This window comes from Drosophila erecta, unplaced genomic scaffold (genome assembly GCF_003286155.1).
Source record: "Drosophila erecta strain 14021-0224.00,06,07 unplaced genomic scaffold, DereRS2 tig00000092-arrow-pilon, whole genome shotgun sequence".
Lineage (NCBI taxonomy): Eukaryota > Metazoa > Arthropoda > Insecta > Diptera > Drosophilidae > Drosophila > Drosophila erecta.
This window is the reverse complement of record NW_020825207.1, coordinates 14,337,423-14,357,033: the sequence shown is the minus strand read 5'-3', so window position 1 is coordinate 14,357,033 and position 19,611 is coordinate 14,337,423. Positions and strand designations below refer to the sequence as shown.

General features: G+C 44.8%; 3 protein-coding genes across 18 annotated transcripts; 2 read left to right on the top strand and 1 right to left on the bottom strand.

Annotated features, from left to right (window-relative positions):
- The first annotated feature begins 766 nt into the window (after nucleotides 1-766).
- On the top strand, nucleotides 767-5,034 carry LOC6547155 (tumor protein D52). Of its 14 annotated transcripts, XM_015156639.2 has the most exons (8): nucleotides 767-953; nucleotides 3,017-3,019; nucleotides 3,115-3,153; nucleotides 3,273-3,397; nucleotides 3,457-3,617; nucleotides 3,739-3,798; nucleotides 4,000-4,204; nucleotides 4,446-5,034. In XM_015156639.2, exons 1-8 carry the CDS (start codon nucleotides 944-946, stop codon nucleotides 4,551-4,553), a joined length of 711 nt encoding a protein of 236 aa, XP_015012125.1. In that variant the 5' UTR covers nucleotides 767-943; the 3' UTR covers nucleotides 4,554-5,034. The 14 variants fall into 14 exon arrangements, with proteins under 14 accessions (XP_015012125.1, XP_026836994.1, XP_015012123.1 ...); XM_026981193.1 differs by lacking the exon at nucleotides 3,115-3,153 and having other exon boundaries at nucleotides 768-953; XM_015156637.2 differs by lacking the exon at nucleotides 3,739-3,798 and having other exon boundaries at nucleotides 769-953; nucleotides 4,000-4,162.
- A 486-nt stretch (nucleotides 5,035-5,520) lies between these two features.
- LOC6547156 (GPI ethanolamine phosphate transferase 3) lies at nucleotides 5,521-9,460 on the top strand. Its single transcript, XM_001974648.3, has 6 exons — nucleotides 5,521-5,975; nucleotides 6,046-6,689; nucleotides 6,746-6,929; nucleotides 6,999-8,607; nucleotides 8,669-9,117; nucleotides 9,177-9,460. Exons 1-6 carry the CDS (start codon nucleotides 5,829-5,831, stop codon nucleotides 9,375-9,377), a joined length of 3,234 nt encoding a protein of 1,077 aa, XP_001974684.1. The 5' UTR covers nucleotides 5,521-5,828; the 3' UTR covers nucleotides 9,378-9,460.
- On the bottom strand, nucleotides 9,446-19,564 carry LOC6547157 (TRPL translocation defect protein 14). Of its 3 annotated transcripts, XM_001974649.3 has the most exons (11): nucleotides 18,774-19,564; nucleotides 17,189-17,256; nucleotides 16,899-16,936; nucleotides 16,550-16,587; nucleotides 15,605-15,736; nucleotides 11,764-11,892; nucleotides 11,559-11,695; nucleotides 10,936-11,149; nucleotides 10,544-10,874; nucleotides 10,294-10,478; nucleotides 9,446-10,009 (listed from the first exon to the last, which is right to left on the bottom strand). In XM_001974649.3, exons 1-11 carry the CDS (start codon nucleotides 19,000-19,002, stop codon nucleotides 9,954-9,956), a joined length of 1,557 nt encoding a protein of 518 aa, XP_001974685.2. In that variant the 5' UTR covers nucleotides 19,003-19,564; the 3' UTR covers nucleotides 9,446-9,953. The 3 variants fall into 3 exon arrangements, with proteins under 3 accessions (XP_001974685.2, XP_015011876.1, XP_015011877.1); XM_015156390.2 differs by lacking the exon at nucleotides 15,605-15,736; XM_015156391.2 differs by lacking the exon at nucleotides 15,605-15,736 and having other exon boundaries at nucleotides 9,446-10,478.
- Nucleotides 19,565-19,611: the final 47 nt, after the last annotated feature.

Sequence of the window (19,611 nt, the reverse complement as noted above, 5' to 3'; positions counted from 1 at the left end):
GTTTTTCAGTTTTCTCAACTCTACACCGCGAAATATCCGACAGTTGAAACACAAAGTATAAGAAATTTTTTTAATTTTTTACTATTACTATTCAATAAAAAAAAAACAAAAAACCATATAAAATCAATAAAAAACGTAAACAAATCGGATCTTTTTTTGCAACGTTTTCCTTTTGTTTCACTTTTGTTTAGTATTTGGATTGCTTCTGTTAAAAAAAAGAGTATGATAACACCAAGAATAACAGACCTGATATTGTAAATTTTTAAAAATATACATACATATTTACAACAACTGCATTAGTAATTCTAAGAACGTAAAGAATACAACTATATAAAATGTATATATTTTCCTATATTAACGGACAAAATCAAATGTACGAGACGACAGCCAAATGGCAATTGCCGTCTGCAAAACAAGATATTTTCACTCACGATTCGATTTTTTACTATAATTTTTCAACCAGATATAACAGATACAACCGTATGTCTTATTTCTTTTGAAATACAAAAGTTTTAAACCGAAACTTCTGTTTGAATAAAGGCGCGATCTGGCAGCTCTGCCTAGTGGTGTCACAGCAGCGATATGTTATTAAGTTTCTTACCGAGCGGCAACAAGTTTGGTTGTGGTACTATCGATAAGGAAAATGAGAGTTTAAATGAGTAAAGTTTTACATATTGCGGTTGTCTTAACATTTATAACGCATTAAATATTTGTTCACGTGTTTTTATTATTTTGTGTATGTAGATATGTGCACTCGGCGTGAAATTGCTGGCCGAAAGCTCATATCGATAGTGGCATTTCTTCGATTTATTTAGGCTGCCATCGATAGCTTAGCAAGGGAAACAAAAAATTATTTTCAACTTAAAACTTTAGCGACAAGTGCGTGCAGTTGGCATCGAAATAGTTAACAAAATTGACGCAGACTTCCGGAGACTACGCCGCAATGGAGGACCGTAAGTGTGTGGCATACGGATGCAGTGCATCCTTGCAATTACAATGCAGCGGCACATGTTTTCGTGGGCTCTTGTGACCTGGGTGGATTGGGACACCTAACACCTTTCGTGCAATTAGGCACCATTATTATCGTAGGACACTGATTCAGCAGTGGCTTTGCAAACAGTTTGGGGGCCAGAATACACAATGAGTTAACCTTGGTGCGCTGGGAATCGGCAGATGAGTCATAGTTCCGATTTGCGTAGGGTGAAAGGCTTTCCAACTGCCGGAATACCGTGGGAGTTCTTCGACATGCCATGGATGGCAATATATACATATATGGTGGCTGTTGTGGCATTCAAGACACTGGCGTAAACATTGCATTTTGCCATTCCGACGTCCATGCATACGTGGCTGGAAATAGCGCAACATCCGCAGGGCGTCGATGATATGCATACCATAGGGAAACGCCTCCTCCCACCGGCCTTATCGCCATTGTCCGGAGCTCTGTTTCCACATCGAAATCGTTCAGTAATTGGCGTCCACTTGTTGACTTCTCGATTGGATTGGGCCTGCCACAACAACAGGCCCCTTTGAGCAGCAAGAACTCGCAGCAAACCAGACCTAATTCACATATAGGCATATGTATATATAAGTACATACATATAGGGACCATCAATGTGGCACAGTGGCTTTGTGCTCATACAGTGCCTGATGATCGTAGGAAGCTGGGAAAGATTGGAAAAGATCTAGACTGGTAATTACTATTTAGCAAGAAGCGAAATTATGAAGGCTGACAACCTCCTTTTCGCTTGCCTCCAACAATACAGTTATGCGCAGTTGCTCTAAATAAATAATATTTTATCTGCCAGTTAAGGAAATATATTTCTGCAGTGCCTTATCAAACTTTATACCTTTTTTATAGTTATTCATTTATAAATTAAATTAAGTCTTCCTACCACCTTTTTAAAGTTCATTGCTATAGAGCTGATATCTTTTCGTAACTGTGACTTTTAGTCAAGCTCTACCGTAGTACTGCTGGTTGCTGCTGCTGCTGTCTGTTGTTGCCCCTTTTGTTTAGCGCTCTTTTTGTGGCATTTCTCGTCTTTCGTGCTGACACGAATCATCAGCAAGCGAAGCCAAGCGGCCCACCAATCCACATCTACCAATTTCTAAGCCGAGATCGAGTCAGTTGCCATTTGGCTGTAGAAGAGCGTGGAAGCAGGCCCAGAACCGAGAGCGAAAACGAAACTGAAACCGAAACAGAAACAGAAGAACCACAAACCCGCTGCGATCGCATGGGGAGGGGAATTTATGTGGAACGCGGAGGGGCAAGAACTGAAAGCTCAGCTGAAAGCAGGGCCAAGAAAATGTGCTCGCTGCTGACCGTGGAAACGTGATACCCGCTTAGGATTGGGCCAAGACAGCATGCTCCTCCTGCGCCAGCAGCTGCCACGTTCAAAATAGAAAGTTGCTGCCAAAGATGAAAGAGAGCGCCGCTATTGCCACAGAATGAGCGAATCGGAACCGAATAGCCTGGAGTTCATTGAAGACTCCTATCTGCCTGGCATCGATGATCTCACCAGCACACCGTCGCTGGATCTGGAAACTACCGAAGCCGTCTTGGACTGGTATGAAGATGGGCAGGAGGAGAGCGAAGCTGAGCTATACCTGCGTAATCTGACGTTAGACCAGATATTCTACGATGTGGATTCAGACTATACCAACAGCCTGGAACTGCAGGCAGTGGAGGCGGACTTCATTGGCGCCAAGTTGGCCAATCAAGCACCATCATCTTCGATGGCCAAACGCTTCCGGTTGAAGTTCTTTGCCAAGCGAACCATGCGCGACGTTAAGGTCACGTTCATAGACTTCTCCAAACCGTATCTGGCCAAAATATCGAACAGTGATAACTACAAGAGATTCCTCAACATTGGGCATAGAAGTAGAGGTACCAAATTTGGGGGCTTAGGTTGGGCCTTTGTTCTGGGGCTTTCATAAGTTTCGCTATCCACTTTCAACCATGACTAACCAGACTAACTTCTCTGTTTCTTTCTCCTTCGCCTGCCTTTCGCCTCGCCAGTTTGTGAGTATTAACCAAAACCCAGTTCTAACCGATTAACCAACTCATGTCTTTGCAAATTGTACATATGTATATACAACTGAATTCGGTGTATTCAGCCTATGACAAAGTCTTTGAGGAAGTTGCTTTCAAAGGAGGTACTTAAACACTGCCGCAGACAACATTCAAATTAAGCTCCAGTCCCCACACAGCACCCCAGTTTTTAGGTTCACTTTTAGAATTACAAATACTTAATGCGTTCTTATTTCATGTTCAGATAATACAGCCAACCTGTCGGAGCCAGCATCTCCAGCTAATTCTGTGGCATCCGCAGAAATTGCCGCCGAGTTCGCTGCGCTTTCCGTCGAGGAAAAGGAGCAGCGTCGGGCCGAGTGGAGTCAGGTAAGATGATCATAATTTGATTACCCAGCTGAAACACTAAATCCTATCCTTAAATCCAGGAGCTCGCCCGCGTTGAGGAAGAGATCAACACGCTGCGAACCGTCCTAGCCTCTAAGACGCGCCATGCCTCCGATCTCAAGCGCAAGCTGGGCATCACCGTCTGGAAGGAGGTGACGGACGACATGAACCAGGGCCTTAAGAACCTCAAGGAGAGCACTGTGTAAGTTTGTGAACCGCGCGTACTTCTGCTGGGCAATTAACCCGACTAGCCAAGTTTTAATTTCTAACCATGCCTTTTGTTTTGAATTCATGTTAAAACGCTGAAACGTGTATTTATTTAGTTACCAATCGGTGGAGCAGAGTGTGGGCACGTTTACTAAAACGGTGTACGAGGCACCACTGTAAGTAATTGGGTTCAGGCTGCAATTTATTGGGTTCTTTTGGAGTTCCCGGACTAACGCCGTGTTTCACGCCACTTCCCCTAACACAATAACCTACTCTCGCCTGTTTGTAACTAAAGCACCTACGTTTGCCCACTTTGTGTATTGAGAGAACTGCCCAGATGAGTAACTAATGCTGGAATTGTTTGCACTCTTCCCTAGATACCAACGCACTGAGTCGGTGCTAAAGTCCACGGGCGAGAAGACCGCCTCGGTGTTTGGCAGCATCACCAGTGGCATTTCGTCGAAACTGTCGCAAATGAAAAACTCCGAATCGATGCGTTCTATCGAGGCTTCGGTGGGCTCTGCCTACGAGAACGTTAAAGTAAGCTATGAACACAACAATTTTATGTGCCAATCTCATGCGGTAACTACTATTTTATTATATATCTGTCTTTACACATCTCTCATACTGTTGCGATTCTGTTTTGGTTCCCGTCTAACTAACTAACTAACACTAACCACACATCTTTCACACTGGCTCACCCACTCTAAACGCACTCCTAATTGGGATCCTTCGGTTGATTTGCTTGCTTACACAACGAACTCCTTGCGACAATGCTGCTGCACCTCTACTACAATCTGTTCGGTTTTCTATTCCATTGTAGACTAAGGTGACATCCCGCTCGGGTTCGGTATCCAGTTTCCCAGATGCCCTGGACGAGAACAACACATCCTCGGGTCTGAATTCACCCACAGACTCACTCAATAAATAGATTTCGGGGGCAACTGCAAGGCCAAGCGCGTCGATAATGTGGAGCAACCTATACTATACACAAACAGACCCACGCACCCATTCTATTAACTTATTTAACTGAAGCGAATTGTCGTGTCTGCGCACTAACAACAGAATCAGAATTTATTTAACCAGAAATCATATATACACGTGTGTCGATACGGTTTATATAACTTAATATAACTAAAAACTGCGCGTCATATTTTTGCCAAGGGAAGCACATATTATACGCATCTATTTGTATTTGCCTTGGAGACACCATCGAACTGCATGATTTGTATAAATTTAAGGTCACTGAGGATCGAAGATCAAAGGGCTTGCTACATTCGTTTATATAACAATCGATCTAAGTGTACGTTTAAAGACTAAACCACGTTGGGTGTCCACCTGATGTCATTCCCAAATGTTTCCAATATTTAGTAAAAACTTTAGCAAATCAAGCATTGCGGTTAAAGTGAATATACATTTGTTTTACGCTCTTATTTCTTCTCTAGGCGTTGAGTTCCGTGGTTAGATGGCGTTCCCAATTCCGTTGAAAAGCCTATTCCAAATTAATTTAGAACTAGATATTTGCGTTACGATCAGAGCTTGCGTGCAAATAATAAAGATCCATTGGTAATCTTAAGTGGATAGAGCCCGTACTGCTAAATTTTGAGAGAGAGACGATGATCGCACCCAATTTGTTGCTAATGCTGATTGAATTTGCTATATGTGTATGAAATCTTTGAATAAATGCAAATTTTAAAATTTGAAATAAAAAATTTATTTTTATCGGCTTAGTTTCCTTTTAAAACTTGAACCTATATTACGTTAATTATACTGCAAATTGATTAAAAAGTTATTTTTCGAAATAATCTATCAGCTTCAAAAAAGTCCCGCCAAAAAAGCTGAAGTCATTTGACATTGCTGCCAAAGACCAGGGATGAATATAAAACAGCTGCTTGGTTTGGCGAGGTGGCAACGCCACCAAGGGTTCTTGCATATTCCTCAGTTTTTTCTTCAGGCCAATAGAAAATCTTTAGATATGAGGAATTTTAAATGAAAACAGCGAGCAAGCAGAGCGCATCGTGATGCCGGAGACCTAATCAACCGCTCCGAAGTAAAGTGCAATTAAATTACATAGTTTTATACAACGGAAAGCGGCTGGCCAGCCGCAGAAAGTATTCGCCTACACCAGCATTGTTCTAAATGCTGAAAAGTTTATTACTCATTAAGCATTTGTGTGCCTAGCTAGTTAATTAATCGCAGCCGAAAGATGAACTTCACTTACTTGTTCGTGCTCATTTGGCTGGCCTTCCTCATCAGCAGCGGAGTGCTGCTTTTCTCGCGGGGATTCCTATTGGCCCGAGTGTCCAAAACGGAGACGAGCACCTGTCGTCGGTTGTCCACGAATCCCAATGCTGTAAGTAATAGGTGATAAAGAGCAAAAAAAAAAAAGCGTGATGCATCTCAAATCCTTTGTCCTTAAACAGGAGTACGTCCTCACCGATGAGGTTGTGAACGAAATCTTTAAGGATGTGAACGCATCCTCCAATCTGTGTCTTCCGCAAAAGTCGAAGGTTATTGTCCTGGTTGTGGATGCACTTAAATACGAATTCGGCCTGTACAAGCAGAACGTCACGGATCCCCTGCCCTATGAAAACAAATTGGTGGTGCTGCAGGAGCTGATGCAGCAGAGTCCTGACCACGCCCGTCTAATGAGATTTCGCGCGGATCCGCCAACCACCACGTTGCAGCGCCTGAAAGGACTCACCACCGGCAGTCTGCCCACTTTCATAGACATTGGTTCCAATTTTGCTTCGCCCGAGATCAACGAGGACAATATCATCGACCAAATAGTCAAGAGCGATTTGCCGGTAGTCTTCCTTGGGGACAGCACCTGGACGGACCTGTATCCGCGTCGCTTCAAGCGATCGTACTCCTATCCCAGTTTCGATATATTCGATTTGGACAGCGTGGATAATCAGATATTGAAAAACCTGCCCAAGGAGCTGGAAAGCGATGATTGGCAGGTGCTGGTGGCCCATTTTCTCGGCGTTGACCACTGCGGACACAAGCACGGACCCATGCATGAAGAAATGGCGCGCAAGTTGGGCGAGATGGACGAGGTGATAAGGTAGGCGGCATCCCAATTACAGCTAACTGCGAGAATCATATCCATTGTGCATTTAGATCCGTGGTGGCGGCCATGGACAACGACACCACGCTGCTGGTGATGGGCGATCATGGAATGACGGCATCCGGCGATCATGGCGGAGACACCGATGACGAAACCAACGCTCTGCTGTTTGCCTACTCCAAGCAGCACAGATTTTATGGCAATGATTCGGGCTCAGATAGTGAAATGCTGCAGCAGGTGAGATAAGACAACGTGTAATCACGGCACGTCACGTCACAGTGATAAGCAACGATATTTGCTTTCCAGATTGATCTGGTCCCAACGCTGGCCACCATACTTGGCGTCCCGATACCGTACTCGAATCTGGGCCTAGTCAACTTTAACATTGTACCCGATCTGCAAGTACCGCATTTAAACAAGTTCCAGACCCTTCTGCTCCATTCCTGGCAGAATGCCCAGCAGATCTATCGCTACTTCTTCCAGTACGCTTTGGAGAACAAGCGCACATTTAACGTGGAACAGATGGACCAACTAGAGACTGAATTCATACTCCTCACCCACCGAGTGCAAACTGTTTACAATGAGGTTGCTTTCAAATCCTTTGTACGGGACTTGAATACCAATCTGCGAGACATCCTAGGCACCTGTCGAGAGATCTGGGTCAGGTTTGACCCCACTCAGATGTCGCAGGGACTGCTTTTTACCTTCCTGCCGTTGTTCTTTATCTTCTTGTTGGTGAACAACTCTCGGCCGGCTGATTTTGGGCACATCTTCAAAGCCAAGGAGGTCTTCTACGTTTACCTAATCAACTTGGCCGCTGGAGTATTTGGGTATCGCTATTTTAAGACATTCTCATTTAAAACAGAAGAGCAAGGAGTGATCTTCTTTACGGCCCTATCCAGTGCTGTCATCCTGGCTTTCCATACACTACGCCACTGGACTAACATTGCCACCAACTGGTCAGCGGTGAAGCGGTTTGGACACATGCCCACGCGACTGCTGCTTTTCGGTTCCATGGCTGTGTTCTTCTCGAACAGCTTCGTCATCCAGGAGGCCAAGATCTTGTCGTACCTCTTGGCGGCAGCGATACTTTTGCTCTCCCACGAACTTCTTCGCCTGAGTGCCCGCTTGGATTTTAGGACCAAATTCAAGGCTTCCCAATTTCTGCGCTCTACAGCGTTAAGGCTGATCCTGGCCAGCGTCTTGGCGATATGCCTAATACGCTTTGCCTACACGCTGTTTCGTTGCCGTGAGGAGCAAGGCAATTGCTCGGACTTTGTTAACGCGGGCGGAGCCGGATTCTCCATTAAAAAGCCAGGAACGGCCAAGACGTACATTCTCGCCGTCGTGGTACTCGTAGTGTACACCACGCTAACACGATTGTATCTGCGCTCCTGCGGTAATTTAACTGGTAACCTGCCAAACGTATTGCTGGCTCGCTACGGACCTACCGTGGCCTCGATCTGCGCCGGCGGCCATATCCTGCTCGCCAACAGCTCCATCAAAAACATCCAGCGCACGCATATCGATGCCATGGCTCTGGTGATCTATGGTCTGCTGTTGGTGCAGATTATTGTAGTTTCATGTGCGCCGCTAATGACCTTTGTGCTTCCTCCGAGGAGTTCCCATACCGTGACCATCAACGGAAATGAAAGCATCGTACCGGAAATCTTTAGGAAAATGAAGCGTATGTACGAGGGCGATGACGACGAGAGGCGCAGCCAGATCCCGGTGGTTTACGGACTAGCAACCGTTTACTCCTCCATTGTCATTGCATTTGGCGTCTTCTTGGCCTTGGTGATGATTGTTCTTCTAGAACCGCGTGCTTCCATCGGCCTGGTTGTCTGCGTGGCCGTGGGAGCTATCCTGCTCAGCGTGCACGGTATATTGCGCTATCGAACGGCCACTAGTTTTGGTAAGTATATGATTTTGTAGTTTCGTCAAACGGAATACTTAAGCCAATCCCTTTCCTACAGAGAGCTGTGTGCAGCCCACTTTTACGGCACTGGTTGGCTGGTTCCTGCTGGCGCATTTCTGTTTCTTTGCCACCTCGCATCAGACGACGCTGTCACAAATTGAGTGGCGTGCCGCCTTTGTGGGTCGCACCACTGGAATCGGACAATCAAATTTAATATCTGGTGCCTTGGTCATTTTAAACACCTTTTGCGGACCCATTTTCTTCTTCTGCATGTACTCCCTGCTTAGTACGGAGACCTTTTCGCTGTTCGCACTGTTTCCCAACCTCATACGAAGCTGCAGGAGTGGTGGCAGAGTGGATGCAACCACTTCCATGTCAGATTTGGCCAACGAAGCTGTCGGCTTTGACATGACTCGGGGCGAACTGTCCCTGTACGAGTACGAAGATGTTTTCCTTGGAGCTGGCTTCAAGCTGGCTACCCAGTTTTTCATGCTACAGGGACTCAAGGTAAACGATTGCAGCCGGCGAAATACTTGGATGAATGCTAAATAACTATTGCATTGCAGATTTTCTGTGCCATGATGGCCTGCACCATTCACTGTCGCCACCTAATGGTGTGGAAGATCTTTGCGCCGCGCTTCATCTACGAGGCGCTAGCTACCTTCGTCAGTCTGCCTGCCCTGATTGTCGGCTATCTCCTGGTGTTGCGCATCCACCGTGCTGTGGACACTCTCATCAAGCGCATCAACAAGACCAAGGTCCACTAGTCTCAGCGCAAAAAAAAAGAATATTTATTTTGACCTTAATACACACAAGTAATAAGAAAATTCAACTGTTTGGTGGTCTTGTAGTCGTAATCTTATTTACTTCTAGCTTAGAGTTAAAATGATTGGTTCACAAATTTTCCAAAAGACACAAAAACGTCACATGATATCGCGGATCCATCGATTTACATAGTTACTAGTCGGTATGGCTTACAAAATTAACACGAGCAAACATGACAAGAAAATTAAGTACGGGTGGGGCTCCCAACCTCCGGTTGCGATTACACTACAATCTATAGACTCGACACATACGTCTCTAGTTCACGCTTCCTTCATCCTCCTGGGGTTAAGTACGCAAATAAGTAACTGGGTGTGTGTGGGCGTTTTTTGTTTTTTTTTCTTGTTTTTTGTTTACGGGGGGGTTTGGCCAGAGCTCTGATTGCTTGATGGCTTGGAACGGCATCCGTTCGATTAAGATTTTTGTTTGTACATTTTGTTGCCAGGTCATTTTTGTCTATATAACATGCTTTTGCCGTGTAATATGCGTGTGCAAAAGAGATTCAGGGACAGTTCGGCAGCCTACTGACCATTGAGGAGCAACGGCGTGCTCGAGACTCCATTGGCGGCGCCCTTAACTACAAAATCAAAAGAGAAACACAGTCAGGAGAAAATCAAAATTCGTGAGCCCAAAACGATTGGCATTACTTAGAAATTTTGAAAAGAAAAGTGCGTGAAATGAAGTGGCATGCATTGGAGCAACGCAAGATGTAGGCTTATAGTATGTACAGCAGTGCAAACGTTTGGTTCTATATTCTTTGGCTACGGTTTATGTTGACTCCTGGCCTCATGCCCTAATCGCTGTTTTCGTCGTAGGGATGATACTGCTTTGCCGGCTCTGGCGACTGCTCGTCCTGCTTACCGTGCGTCGCCGATCGGCAAAACTTCTTGGTGGTGCTCCAGTCCTCCTTGAGGGATAGATTGAACATAGAGTAGTCCGGATCGCCGGTCACCTCCTTAACAATGTTCAGGAACTTGGGCATGCAGTTCTTTAGGGCATCACCGGTGAGCGATGAGTACGTCTCCAAAAGCACCAATCCCTTGCAGCTGCAAATGTAAATTTGATTGTAATGGACAACTTTTTAGGGAGCACAATAGTGATTTAAACGCACCGTGGGTGACCTGGCTCCTTATAAATATCAAGCTGAAAATATTGGTTGTTGATGAGGAAGCAGCGGCGCTTCTTGTAGATGGTGAAGTGAGCATCGTCCCGCTGGGCCAGCAAGTTCATGTAGTCACGATGCGTCAGCTGCGTCTTCACCTCAATGCGGGCCTGCCCGTGAACGTTTGGACGCCGTTGCGTGTGGATGTAGCTCCAGTGGTTCTTCTGTCCCCGCTTGCGAAGGCGAGCCTGCACTTTGGGTCCGGCGGATTGCAGATAATGATGTACGACATCGAAATCCTGGAAGGGCGGAAACTCGCTGTCTGGCGGCAGAAGGGCCACTGCACGAAAATACAATGTTACACGCGATTCCGATAGGTAATGCCCGCCAATAGGACCTACCCAAATATTTCAGCTTTCGCGACGTGGCCTGCAAACGGTCGCCAATATCAATGCCCAGTTTCTGGCACACTGACTCAATCATGCGATTCATCTTGGTCTCGAAGTTGGTGGAGTTGTCGATCACATCGAAGTAGGGATGGCCCACCCAGGCGGCCGCGGACTTGTAGTCCAGTTCCCTGGCCAAGTCAACGCCCTCCGAGCGACAGGCGTGGTCCTGCAATTACCAAACGCGAGGTTAGTTAATACTGTACTCAACTTGTATAACCTTTAGCCCAACGCAAATGCCACTAGCGATAGTTAGAAAATGCAGCTGCCACTCTACACAGTCGCTACAACTACAATGTTCTTACAAAAGGGAAAGCACCTTTGCAATGCATTTATTTACAGGAAAATAATGAAGTGCTGCGCTTTGTAATATTAACGAAAATAAATGAGACAGTTGAAGGTGAAGTTGAGTTTCAGGACCAACTGTGGCAACCGATTTTAGAAGTGCAGCCATTTTTGGATACCTGATAGTGGCGCTTTCTGTTCTACCGTATTCGGGCGATTAATTGGTGCGGACAAGAGAATTGGTCAGGTGAAATTTGTACTGACGACCGACCGACCAGTGGCCTGCAACTCACCTCTGTGGAGTAGAAGTCCTCGGCGCCGTTGGCAGCCGAAACCAAGTGCAGGATTTGGTTGTAGCGATTGTCACGCATCTCCACGGGATTCCACTTGTTGCCGGCCATCATCTTTTCCCATTTATCCTTTGATATGTCTGAAGATACGAGTAGAGATGTTATTCTTCAAATATATGAGAGGGGGCAAATTGCATTGTTTACTCACATGCACTGGCATCCATAACGCCGCGATCGCAAATTATCAGACAGTTGCGGTTGCTCGAGTTGCCGAGCTCAAAGTAGGTGTTCTCGATTTGCACCATGGTGCGGATCAGATTCTCCTGGAACTTGTAGGCTGCATGGGGAAGATGGAAGGAAGCGTTACTCTTTGGACTCTCGACGTTTGGTCAACAATCCAAACAAATAGAAATCGAAATACAATTGCAAGCAAATTCGAATCGAAGGGAATTTAACACTGTGTGGCATCGAATTGTAAGAAACTTAATTGACTGGGCGGCTCTGATTCGCGTGAGATGACTGTGCTTGATGAACGATGGCCAGTATCCAGTATCTGAGTTCAGCGATGTCAAGTTGAAGCGATGAAACCTAATCTGAATGCGAGTCGATGGAATGGACACTCAAATCATTCGAGTTCAATCAACTTGTTCTCAGCCGTCGTGAATAGTACTTTTTCCCCAAGTAAACAGTTTCTAATCAGCGGTGGGTTAAAGAGTACTCAGCATTATTCGTCTCCTCCAGATGTTAATGCCTGAATTGAGGTTTCAGTTCCATCGGTGCCGCCTCAGAATTCAATTTCAATGCTGATACTAATTTAAAAAGCGGTTACAGGCAGTTTAGTTCGACCACATTTCCCATTGTTTTTAGTAATTTGAAACTCAATAAAGTAATACAAGTACACAAAGCCAAACAAAATGTTGAATAATTTGAATAATAGGCATGACTAATTGAAATGACAAACATTGATCAATAAAATGCGCCCAGCTGCCGAATTGTTTTTGAGAAATCTTGCTAATGCAATCATTTTTCCTCAGGAATGTGCTTTCACATCAATGGCAATCAACAATGGCACATAGAAAGGAAGGAAGCTGTTTGGATAAATACTCAATAGCCTCGTTGACTCAAAGTAGAGCTTCATGTGTCAGCCACCCAAGGCAATTGAATCGAGTGAGCGGTAGTCGCTGATCCAAGTCGAGATGATGGGGCTTTTTCCCACAGACAGGGAGTCACAGTTTGTCGTTTGGCGATAAGCTATGTCATCACCATGCTCTTAATAAAACAGTGGAAACTCGGTAACAGGAACATTCTATTTATGGCTTTTGGTGCGACAGTATTAAAGGAATGTTTTATCAAATTCAGCCACTTTCTGAAGTGCATTGATAATGCGGTTTCAGCTAGCGAAGGAGTACTGTGGTCGCCTTGCATTTGTGAGCAAATGGGGGTAAATAAATCAGATTGGTGGGTGTGTGGTGGGGCGTCTATATGTCAGGTGCTCTTGGGGGATCGACGTAGGCAACACTTGTTGCGGTTCCCTGTCGCGTGCAATATACAAAAAACAAAATGGAAAACTTTGCTGCCCAGTGAGCTCCCTTTGTGGGGGCATTAGCTGGTTCGTGTGCACGGCAATTGCATTGAACTTGACGCAGTGCATCGGGCGGCATTTGGAATCGATCAATTGGTGGGACGCCTTTCGCTGTGGCTCACTACTGTTTTCCCTCCCCCACTTTTTTTCGCCCCCCGTACGTTTTGTTTTGGCTTGCGAGTCTATTCTTCTGGCCTGCCAATTCTAATTCAATTAGCAACGATGATGCAAGAGAAAATAATGGACAGAAACGTGAGATGTACATATGTATGAAGGAACGGTGTACGCAATTTTGTATTTGCAATTTCTCCAGCTATTGCGCATCAGAGAACGGAAATCTATGCACAGAAAAAAAACAAAAAACCTTTCTAATCCTGATAAGCGCCTAAAGCGGACCACTTTAGTAGTAGGTGATAAGAGTAGCTAGTCCGCGATTGTAGTTGAAAGGTATTTTAAAGTAGTCCAGATATCATTTTTTACCATTAACGCTATTTCCACCAAATCAACCTGTTCTCCTTGCGTGATGAAAAAATATCTGAATGATTTTTTTCTTGTGTACCAAATATCTGAATGATGCTTTTAAAGCCGGCGTGTGTGTGAATTCCGCTTGTGTGCGATTGTTACTGGCCAGCCAACCTTTAATGGACTCTCGAGATAATCAAATCGTATGCAGATTAGGAGGTTCTTTAGGCACAGACATACATAGGTAATTAGCCAAGTTAATTTGCATAATGCCAGAGCAACGGTTCCCCTAATGAAGAAGTCCGATTGGAATTTGGAAAAAAGCGAAATGAAGGGTTCAGCAAATCAACAGGCACAACATAAAAAACAAAATCGTTTAGCAATCAATTTCGGGAAATCAATCGAGCGAAGAGGACACCACAGCCACGCCAACCAAAGCGACTGACAGACATCAAGCGATAACAAGTTCAAACGAGAATTCTTGGCAAGACTTGCCCCTCTAATATATTAGCTATCAAACGATCTATAATATGGAATCTATATGTATTAGAACAAATATGTATATATATATATGTTGATGAACAGTTGTGGCTGCGAGATTAGTTCTATTAACACATTCTAAAAATATATATAATTGCTAGAATAAAGTGCAACTTTTAAAATTAAAATCACACTGGAAATTACAAATAATAGTTTTAATTTATCAAGCACCTTTTCTTCCAAATCAGAGATGGTCATGGCTCTATATTGGTGACTGTACGAATCGGAGCACTACTAAACTAATTGAATGGAGCGCATTTAGCGCCCAACTGCGAAGAGAGGGTAAACAAAAGTCTGGGGGGTTCGATGGGCAGGCGCACAGGGGCGTCGAAAAGGGGCGGGCCGGTGGTTTGGGTGGGAAGCGGATGTCGAACTCGCGTCAGCAGGCACGTGATGCGGTAGATCATTTCGCATTCTTCGCCTACAATACACACATTTTATTAACCAGCCAGTCGGAGGAACAGCATATAGAACGAATACCTACAGGGAAACGCCCCCACACACAAAATAGTGGCGAAATGAAAACGAAAATGGCTTTCAGCTGGGAAATTGCCATGTGGCCATGGCTGGCTGACTGGCCAACAATGGTCGAAAGTCGAAAAGTCTATTTGGCACATACCGTGAGTATTGGCATAAGCAGGCTACATACATACATATGTGTATTTAGAATAACCAAAGCTGTTCTTTTTAAAATAGCAACAAGTTAGAAGCTTACAAAAGCAGAAAGTAGCATTAGTCAGCAGGTGTAAAGCAAACAAGGCTTGCAAAACATAAATTACTTTAGAAAGGCAAGGTAAATTGTTTAACAATCTCACATCAGCACTGATTTTTGCCGAGTCTTAAAAATCCGGACTTCTGGCAGTGGGTGTCCACCAGATATCAGACATCTGCACACACACGTGTGCATAAATATACATATACTCGTTGCGGCTAAATTTAAATGGCCCATTTCGAGTTGGCTGAAATGGTAGCGACTAAACGAATTGCAGAGGCTCGGCGTAAAATATTGTTATTGAAATGAGCAGATATATATCTGTTGGATAAAGACACATTGTACAGATCGCGGCGATTAGGACGTGTTAGTGGACACAAGTGTTATGGGGACGAGCATAAATCATAGAACGAAGCCAACACAAACAGAAGTACACACATTATATAGAAGGCATAAAGAGCATTGTTTGCACGGGCCAAACAGAATGGGTATGTTGGTTAAATGTCAAGTCATTTGGGGACGAACACAAAGCACAGATACGGGAAAGTTCTGCTCAAGACTTTATCCGATTAAAAAATGCATTGGGAAAGCAGCTCAAGGACGCACAGGTAGACAAAACGTGGCATCGAACTCCGTTCCATTCAGTTCGATTCGATGGGATACGAGTTGGTTAGGGAGCCAAAGCAGTTGCAAAACGAGGACATAAGAACCGAACCGATCTGTGGCTCCACCGGCTCACCACACGGCACTCACCTTCGCTGCCATTGGGCCGGGATGCAGCCTTGGCCAAGCAGCGCGGACAGGATGCGGTTAGGTCGATGAGACTGTGCTCCGGAGCGGCGAAGGGCAGATCTTTGTAAACGAACGTGGTTGGCGTGGGCGGGTCTGTGAGTGTGGTTGGTTGGCGATTTGTTTGGTATTCGTGTGTGAGTGGGTGTTTTATATTAGCCGCTGGCCGTAACTACTATATAGAATATCCGTCCGGTCGTGACTCATAAAGGCTGTAATTATCCTGCTTGCAAATGCCATTACTCATAAGAGCTTTGTAAGGAATTGCGACTAATCGGCGGACATGTGATCAGACCTAGCGCTACATTCTATATCTTATCTGATTGTATGATTGTACTTTTGGCAATTTAGATACTTTCGAATGGGCTTCCGCCCCGCCAAGCACATTGACAAATCCATTAATAACCATAATTGACAAATTGCTGGGCGAGTGAGAAAGGAAGACTGCTAGCGAAATGACCTCGAGTCACGCAATCAGGATATCGACTGGGAATTCGAATCGTGTCCCAAGGAATTACGTAAGTTTCATTGAAGACGTGACTTTCTTGGGGGGCCTTCTGGCCAAATACGCAGATATATACATTAGATGATATACTCGTACTATCTATAGTATGCTGGCTGGCAGTCGCTTTTGCCCGATTTTAAAAATACCCCTAGCATATATTGTACGTATAGTATTGGGATTCTTTGTGTTGGTCGCTCGGCAAGTAAATATTTTGATTTATTTTCGTTGCTTCGAGAAAACTTGATGTCGAACTTGACAGTGCTCGGATAATGCGATATGTGTGTGGACTCGGAAAATGCTTGCATTGTAAGACTCCTCATCTGTTATCTTCTCTTTTCTCCTCTGCTCCGTCAACTAGCAAGTTATCTTTTGGTCTCCCGGTCGGTTGCACCGCCTATACTTACCCTCTTTCTCGGTCAGATCGGAGAACTTCACGCCGCCACTAGATATTCGGATGTTGGGGGAGAAACAGAGAGAAATAAAGGCGGGGATTAGCACCATTCACGTGAAAATCTATTTGTATTCAGTAGAGCAAGTATCTCAAAGTTCAAGAGCATCGAGAATGGAACTCGAATGGAATTAAGTTTGTAAAGGAATGGTCATCGTCTCAGGTAAAAGACGAGCGGCAGACAAGGCTACTTGGTCCAATCTCAGGTGGCGAACTCCTGAGCGGCTCCTTTCGCTTTGATTGCCTATCATTGATTACGTTAATTTCTTAGTTTGTGTGTAAGAGTGTGTGGAGAGGGAATTTACCTGAGTAAAACAGTGGCCGTTTCAGGCACGCGGAATACCTGAAAATATTTAACATGCTCATTGCTTTGTTTCGAGTTTTCGGGACAATAGAATTGTAATGAGGGGAGTATCTAAAGGTAATCCCGCTATCGCCATGGCTTCTCATCCTCCTCTACTTACAGAGCTGCCCGCGGCCCAAAGCAATCGCTACCTTGCCTTAGTCTAGGATCGGCATTCCCATCATTCCCATTCCCATTCCCATTCCCCGTTCCCATTCCCATTCACCCAATAGAATCACCCACGACACTCACCTTCCATCCAAGGTTCTCGAAGAAGGTGCACAGGCGGGACTGTCCCGTCGTCTTTCCGCCGCAGGGCCCTGAAAATGCATAATGTATTCATTAGTTTTATTTGTTTATTGGCAACCGGGCTAAGGTTACTTATTTGAATTCTATACTGTTTGGATGGGCAGCAAAAGGGGAGAAAGGCGCACTCAAACATGAAAGAAGATTCCCGTGAAATAGTTTTATAACTCATGAGGTGTGCTGAGTTAATGCGGAAAGAGTTCATAACAAGTTTAAAGGGAGAAGAAGCTGGTTTTTAAAAATACATTGCAAGAACCACGTCCCTTCAGCATGATTATTTTTAATTAGCTAAACAAATTCCCACGTGCTTGCAGTTTACATAAATTAAAACTTAAACAAGTAAATTTTGGTTGTAAATGCGGTAACAGAAATCTGCGTCAGAAATCAATAAAAGTTTAAGAATAGCTTAAAAGCATTAATTAATTCTGCAAAATACTATTAACTATATTAGAGGCAACATTAAAACCTGTCCAAATCATTTATATGCGCGCAAATTCATTTAAATAAAAATTCATGAATTAAAAGAACAAGTATTAAAAGGAGTTCAATCTCTACAGATAAGATAAAATTAAAGTAAACTATCAGTTAGACGTCTTGGATAAGATATGTGAGGCTCTAGGTCACCATGGTATTGTACATGCTTGGAATCGACGAGGCGGAAACAACGCTTCTATTTATGTCCTAAATTCCAGCAAATCAAGTGCACTTGAGTTGCTCGGCACTGTGCATATCACTCGATTAGGTCTGCGGACTGACCCTGGAGGCAATTACGCTCATTGCTGAATGCATTGCGCAGCGATCCGGGGAAATCGATTCCGAATGCACTCTAAAAAGAGTCATGTCCGTTGGTGAAGCCGCAGCTTACCGATAAGACATTCCTTAAATTGGTCTTTGTTGTAATTTGGCAGGGATCTTCGGGCAAGTGACACACGTGGCGATTGTGGCCTGTCTTTCATCAGCCTCTTCCGAAATTTTTTAAAGCTCTCAAGCGGAGGAAGTCCGCCTGTTAGCGATAATACAAGTAGTATGTGTGGGGCAGATAGGCCCGTCAATACATCAATGCTTTCGTTTTTTGTGCGGTGGTTCTAATCACAGCCATAACCTGGGCCCAAATTAAATGATTAGACCACGCGCCCAACCGCCGCTCATATGATGGTCCGCAAAAACAGGTTATCTACGCATTCATTCTTCACATATGAATTGTAAAGTTTTTTTTTTGTTTTGGGGCAGACTTTGAAGCGCCGACTGGCGCAAAAGCCGGTAGCCACATGAATACAAATCAGAAAATATGCCAGAGCTACCACTTGGACACTTGAAGGTGGCCTGGGAAAGCCTGGGAAGCTGCGCGCAGGACAAAATCTCTACCCTTGGTGGAAATTCGCGACCTTGACACAAATCGTAAACAAATCGCAATCGGGTGTGTGGGCGACGAGTGAACGAGGACACTTGTAACAGATACACAGCAAATCCAGAGAGCTATCACAGGTATACATATATATGATTTAGGGCTTGGGGGAAAAATGAAACTCACCGCCAGTGAGGACGATTTTGTAGACTCGTTTATCTTTCGGTGACACCGAACCCATCCTGTTCAGCTTCAAGCTGGGCATGGCTCCGGGTTTCGGTGAGCTTGACTTGCTGATCTCGACCCGCTGCTGCTGCTGCTGCTCCTCAGGTTCGTGCTGTTGCTGTTTCTGCTCCTGACCATTACTGGTGGTTGCCATCACCGACTGCTGTCCGTTGCTGAGAAGGGTGGCCATGTCTTCGTCTTCGGGAATTTCGTACTGCGTGTTTGTTTTTTAGGAGAGCAACCGATTGGCTCTGGCTGTGTGCTGGCACGCAGAGAACTCTTCTACGCGGGATGCACGTGCCTTTTAAGGTTATGCCTGTGGAACTCGCGCAACTCCTGCGGCTCCTCGTGCTTTTCTGTTGTCCTGGTCTCGATCCTGGGGCCTGCTGGTGACTCGACTCGTGCGCTCTGCGCTCTGCAATTCAAATGTCGCACTGGCGCGCTGAAATCATGTCCAGAGTTGGGATTGCGCGGGATGCTCTCAGATAGGCCGACGGAGGAAGAATTTAACAACTTGACTAGTCGGCAGCGTTATACGCTACTGTCAGAATCCGTATCACATCCGAATATTTGGGCGATATCAAAGTTTATTCGATTTGGGGTGGTATTGCATTTTTACGAGTTGACACCGCATCCGTTTATTACACAAGCAAATAACAAAATCGTGTGGAAAATGTGTGCCGACGGGCTCTTATACTGTTGGAATAAAGTGTGACCGCATTTTGATAGTGGGAAAATGGCAAAATTTATTGCGCACAAAGAAACGGTCACACTAATAAAAATACACTATCGATAAAAT